The sequence below is a fragment of the Musca vetustissima genome, unplaced genomic scaffold (genome assembly GCF_032173495.1).
Source record: "Musca vetustissima isolate MV318-11 ecotype Yass unplaced genomic scaffold, APGP_CSIRO_Mvet_v1 utg1286, whole genome shotgun sequence".
In the NCBI taxonomy this organism is placed as follows: Eukaryota; Metazoa; Arthropoda; class Insecta; order Diptera; family Muscidae; genus Musca; species Musca vetustissima.
Genome location: NW_026880047.1, coordinates 17,338 through 23,416, shown reverse-complemented (window position 1 = coordinate 23,416; position 6,079 = coordinate 17,338). Strand labels below are relative to the sequence as shown.

Below are 6,079 nucleotides of genomic sequence, written 5' to 3'. Positions count from 1 at the left end.
TTGTAGATACTTTCTAGCCCGTTAAAGATCATTCCACCTGATTTATGGCAGGATTTTCCTCAAAGCCAAGCAAAAGCTTCTGCTGCCAACGTCAATTACTAGGTTATGTCAATCAAGATGTCAATGTAATAAATAGAAGATTGTAAAATTTACATTATTTCAATATATGTTCATTTTTTTAACAAATTTTATAATAATTTGTTGATATACTTGTTTAATTATACACAATTTATTCAATTCTCCATTTAAATTCATTATATAATTGTATTCCATTGCGCTTTTTCTTCTTTCTTCTCATTGGCACTCACTATGAACTGATAACACACATAAACCCTATTATCCAAAAGCCGTTAAAGGAGTTTCAACGACGCCGTCAAAAGTGTACGAACGACTTCAGACTGCAATATAGGGTTGATTGAATTTTACGTGAATGGGCGCCAAAAAAGAACTGCAAAAATATTTTTTTGTATACATCTAACCGACGAACAAGCACATCCATCCATACATCCTCTACTCGCTTTGGCTTCATTTTCAGCAGCGTCTTGCAAAAAACTGCGGTCTGCGGCCTACACAATTGAAAAAAAAAACGGAAAAACAGAAAGATTTTGTACACAATTTGGAAATCAGTTTTTTAATTTACAACAAATAAAACAAAATGCCACGGGTAGCCAAGGGAAAAGCCAAAAAGGACACAACATCTGAAGCAGCAGCTGCAGCAACGAAGACGCCAAGTAGTGCTGAAGAATTGTTTGATGCCTTGACAAAAGAAAATAAAAAAGATGATGACAATATTAATGACATTGCCAACAACAACGATGATGAAGATGAAGAAGCAGCACCCGCCGTAGAAGTTCCAGCAAAAGCCACAAATGGCAAAGCAGCAGCAGGCCGTGGCAAGAAAGCCAAAGTTGAAAAAGAAGAAAAGCCGGCTAAAAAAGCCCCCGCCAGCAGAGCTAGGGGAGGTAAAAAAGCCGCCGCTGCCGCCGTTGTTGAAGACAGTGTTGAGGTTACAGCCAAAGAGACCGAGAACGTTGTCATCAGCAATGGTGATGCAGAAATGGGGGACACAGAATCACTGCCAAAGGAGGAGGAGGCGGAGGAAGAAGCTGTTGTGGTGACTAGCAAAGCTAAAGGTGGTAGGGGAGGTAAGCGTGGTGCCAAAGCAGCGGCAGCAGCAGCACCAGTTAAGGTTGAAAATGGCGATCAAGCCGTAAATGGGGATACCAAGGATATGGAAAAGGAAGAAGAAGTTGTTGCAGCACCCAAATCCAAGGGTCGTGGTGGTAAGAGAACCACCAAACCGGCTGCCAAAAAGGCGGAGGAGGAGGCTGTAAATGAGGATGTTGCAGCTATTGCGGCCACAGAAGAACCTACTCCCAAAGTAGCCAAAGGCAGAGCGGGTGGTCGTAAAAAGAAATCAGAGGAAAAGGAAGAAACGGAATCAGTAGAAATTAAAGGTGGGTAATATTTAATCTAATATCAGAAATCTTTTACCAATCGATTTCTCTCTTTAGAAGAAAAAACTGAAGAAATTGCAGAGGAGGTGCCTGAACCACCCAAAAAGAAAGGAAGAGCCTCAGCAAAAAAATCAGCTGCAAAAGAGCCAGTTGTGGAGGAGGATAAAACCGAAACGGCAAAGCCTTCCGCCAAAAAAGCCACCAAGAGAGGTGCCGCCAAAGACACCAAGGAAAAAGAAGAAGTCGAAAAGGTGCCCCCGAAGAAGGCAAGAGGAGGAGCAGGAGCTGCAGCCAAAGCAGCAAATATAAAGACTGAAGAAATTTCAAATGATCATGATGTGCCACCACAAGAAAATGGCGGTGAAGCTATTGTGGTGGAAGCTGCAGTTCCTAAAAGTAAGTCCACATCATACAAATCATTGCTGAAAAGATGTATGTAATATTAAATTTCCAATATTTACAGAACGTGGCCGTAAAGATGCCACCGCTGAAAAAGAACTAAAGACTGAAGAAGAAAAACCTAAAAAGGGCGGTAGAGGTGGTAAACGAAAGGCGGCCGAAAAGGTCGTGAAGGAGGATGAGTCGGAGCCGGTCGTTGAGGCAAAACAAGTGAAACAGGAAGAGGAGCCAGTGGCTTCGGAAGTTGTTAAAGAAGGTAAGCTATAGTCATTAATATTTTGGTGTGCATAATTATGTTTCAATACGGGGGGAAATTCAATTCGCATACACACCTACAAACATTCAGCTTTTTTATCATTTGATTTATTGTGTATACTATAGCTGCAGATTCAAAGTCAATTATGTGTGTGTGACTGTGTGTTTGGTTTTATTATTTGATAACAAAATAATCAACACGAAGGTTTGATGCCGAAAATTTTTCATTTATAAATCCACCACTCATTTGGGGCTTGAAAATAATTCTTGGGAAAAAATTCTTTTTAAATCCACGCCTCATTTTGGGGTAAAAAAACTCTTTTTAAATCCGCGCTTCATTTTGGGGTTCAAAAAAATTCTTTTTAAATCCACGCCTCATTTTGGAGTTCAAAAAATATATTTTTTAATTCCATGCCTCATTTTGGGTTTCAGAAAAAATTATTTTTAAATCCACGCCTCATTTTGGGGTTCAAAAAAATTCTTTTTAAATCTATGCCTCATTTTGGGGTTCAAAAAAATTCTTGGAAATAATTATTTTTAAATCCACGCCTCATTTTGGGGTTAAAAAAAATCTTTTTAAATCTATGCCTCATTTTGGGGTTCAAAAAAATTCTTGGAAATAATTATTTTTAAATCCACGCCTCATTTTGGGGTTCAAAAAAATTCTTTCTAAATCCACGCCTCATTTTGGGGTTCAAAAAAATTCTTTTTAAATCCACGCTTCATTTTGGGGTAAAAAAAAATCATTTTAAATCCACGTTTCGTTTTGGGGTTCAAAAAATTCTTTTCAAATCCACGCCTCATTTTCGGGATTAAACAAAATTTTAAATCCACGCCTTATTTAGGGGTTCAAAAAAAATTATTTTCAAATCCACGCCTCATTTTGGGGTTAAAAAAAATCCTTTAATAAATCCCCGCCTTATTTTGGGGTTCAAAAAATTCTTTTATAAATCTACGCCTCATTTTGGGTTTCAAAAAAAATTTAATAAATCCAATCCTCATATGGAGCTTGAAAAAAATCTTTAATTAATCCACGCTTTTCTTGAAGACGTTTGAAAAAAATTCTTAAATAAATTCTTGGAGTTCTGAGTGAGTAGGCGGTGTGGAATGCCTTTCCCAAGCAGTCTATTTTTTATATTTTCCCCAAATTTTTATTTTAATTATTTCAATATATTTTTGATATGAGTAGGACCCTACAATAAATTATATTTTTGAATATTTTTCTAACATGTTTTTAAAAATATTTCCCAATTTCCAGAAACAAAAACCACAGAAAAACCCACAACTAGCCGTGGCGGAGCTGGGAGTCGTAAACGTGCCGCACCGTCTACTAACAAAACAAAAAAGACAGCTGCCGATGCTAAAAAAGCTGACAAAAAAGTTGATGAAGACAACAAAAATGCTGACGACGACAACAACAACGATGATGATGATAATGAGGTTTTAGATGAAGACGAAGCAGATGGTTCGAAACGTAAGTTAGGTAAGACGTGCGGCACGCAACTGAAAAAGCTCTTATTTTCCTGTTTTACAGCTACAAAGGCAAAAAAGAAAAAGGATTCACCGCCCCTCAATTCGACCACTACGCATTACAATAAAGCTGATTTTGATTTGCCACCCTTGCCCGATGGCCAAACGGCTGATGAGCCTCGTTTCAACTTGAAAATTTCCAGCTGGAATGTTGCCGGCCTCCGGTCATGGCTTAAGAAAGAGGGCCTGAAATTTTTGGAATACGAAGAACCCGATATTTTCTGTTTGCAGGAGACAAAATGTACCACAGATCAATTACCCGAAGAGGTACAGCGTATACCCGGCTATCATCCGTATTGGTTGTGTATGCCCGGAGGTTATGCCGGTGTGGCCATATATTCCAAAATTATGCCTATCAATGTTGAATATGGCATTGGCAATAAGGAATTTGATGATGTTGGTCGGATCATAACCGCAGAATATGAAAAATTCTTTTTGGTCAATGTCTATGTACCCAATTCGGGTAGAAAACTGGTGAATTTAGAGGCCCGAATGAAATGGGAGAAACTTTTCCAAGAGTTTGTGGAAAAATTGAATGCCCGCAAACCCCTGGTCATATGCGGTGATATGAATGTATCGCATCAGGAAATTGATTTGGCCAACCCGAAAACAAATACCCGCAATGCTGGCTTCACCAAAGAGGAAAGGGATAAAATGTCTGAGTTGCTGGCATTAGGTTATATAGACACTTTTCGGCATTTGTATCCGGATCGCAAGGGAGCCTATACATTTTGGACATATATGGGTAATGCCCGGTCGCGAAATGTTGGCTGGCGTTTGGATTATTTCCTGGTGTCGGAACGTTTTATTAAACGTGTCGTTGACAATTGTATACGCAGCCAGTGTATGGGTAGTGATCATTGTCCCATAACGCTATTCTTGAAATTGTAATTTAAAGAAAGTGAAAGCGAATCGGAATTTGATTGTCTATTTTATAAATAATGTCGATTTGTTTTTTGATTACCTCACGTAATGAAATCGCATAGAGTCATTTTAATTATCTCTCTCGCTCTCTATTTCTCTCGAATAGAAGAAGTGTAACGATGTTTTAAGCACTCAAGAAAAAACCCCAAAAAATATAAACAAAAAGACAGTGGTAGTTCGTAAGCAAAGTTATGTCGTATATTAACTTGTCGTCTTTACTTTTTTTATCAAATTTTTGGCAGTATTGATTTTTTTGTTTTCTCTCAATTAAAATCGTTTTTTGTTTTATATTTTTGTATTAATAATACTCAAAAAGTAGTTTTTGTTTTCTTTTTAAAGACATCTTTGTTCGTTGTGAAGATGTCCTCCATACGTACATACATACTTATAGAGGGATTCCAATGTTGTATGTGTGACTCAAGTCCGTGTAATGGATGGATAAGTCCTTTCGCACACAATTGTTTAATAATTTTCAAAAGTATTATCAATATTCCAGTTTCAATACATTAGTATTTTGTTTTCTTTATAGTTTCTCTTTCTCTCTGAGTTTATAAAAACATATTTTAATAAAGAACAAGATATAACATAATAAAAATGTTTGTCTAATTATAAAATCGTATTCTAATTGTGTATTTTATTTTATTGTAGATCCCTCTGATGAGAGTTCGGGTTTGCCAATGTATACTGTATTTTTTATTGAAAATTTGAAATAAATTTTGAAAAACCAAACAGAATATAAACACACTGATCCGCCCACAAACATGTAGTAAGCTATGCGGCGCCAGTGTGGTTCGCGAATGTAGGCAATACGCAGTGGAAGAACATTCAAACCTGTTACAATGCCGTCCTGCCTCCTTACGACGCCAGTGGACCATTTAAATGAGAAGGCAATGGTCTTATCCGTACATCGTCACAACATGGTGTTGTCGATGCAGTACCTTCCTGGGTGTTATCACAGGAATCATCCATGCCATTATCTTATGCATAGAATTCCCCCACCCAGACACATAAGGAGAGACCTACATGATTTAGATCGAGAGGTCCAACGGTACAAAAGAGAACCCCTAGAGATCAACAGGCTTATCGAGCAGGAATTACCAGTATTCACACGAAAGCAGTGACCCAGGCAATGAACCAATACCATGTGAATGCAGTACTTAGAGTCCAGCCACCACATATAGCAGCAGAAGAGCGACAGCTGCCTACACAAACGAGAGTGGTATAACCCAATTAAGATCAGGGTGGTGCAGCCCAGTACCAAACACATGCCCTGCATGTGGACTTGGACCTCACGATACGCTGCATCTCTTTAACTGCCCTGCTAAACCCACTCATCTGTCTCCGGAATCTCTTTGGACGCATCCGTTACAGAACCGTTACGCATCCTTCCTGAACCTGGAAACAGAGGAATCAGAACCAGAATAATTGAAATACAACAAAAATGTAGACTGTTACTACATCAAAAACAACTGATCCGCTCCATTTTATTCTGAAACATACGAACTACCCTCCAC

General features: G+C 38.3%; 1 protein-coding gene across 1 annotated transcript; it reads left to right on the top strand.

Moving 5' to 3' along the window:
• The first annotated feature begins 655 nt into the window (after positions 1 to 655).
• LOC133325369 (recombination repair protein 1) lies at positions 656 to 4,539 on the top strand. Its single transcript, XM_061534141.1, has 5 exons — positions 656 to 1,457; positions 1,515 to 1,853; positions 1,921 to 2,112; positions 3,370 to 3,585; positions 3,646 to 4,539. Exons 1-5 carry the CDS (start codon positions 656 to 658, stop codon positions 4,530 to 4,532), a joined length of 2,436 nt encoding a protein of 811 aa, XP_061390125.1. The 3' UTR covers positions 4,533 to 4,539.
• The last annotated feature ends 1,540 nt before the right edge of the window (positions 4,540 to 6,079 follow it).

Coding starts and splice junctions, on each gene's coding strand:
- LOC133325369 (XM_061534141.1), top strand. CDS start 656: ATGCCACGGGTAGCCAAGGGAAAAGCCAAAAAGGACACAACATCTGAA. Junction 1,854..1,920: donor GGAAGCTGCAGTTCCTAAAA/GTAAGTCCACAT, acceptor CAATATTTACAG/AACGTGGCCGTAAAGATGCC. Junction 2,113..3,369: donor TTCGGAAGTTGTTAAAGAAG/GTAAGCTATAGT, acceptor CCCAATTTCCAG/AAACAAAAACCACAGAAAAA.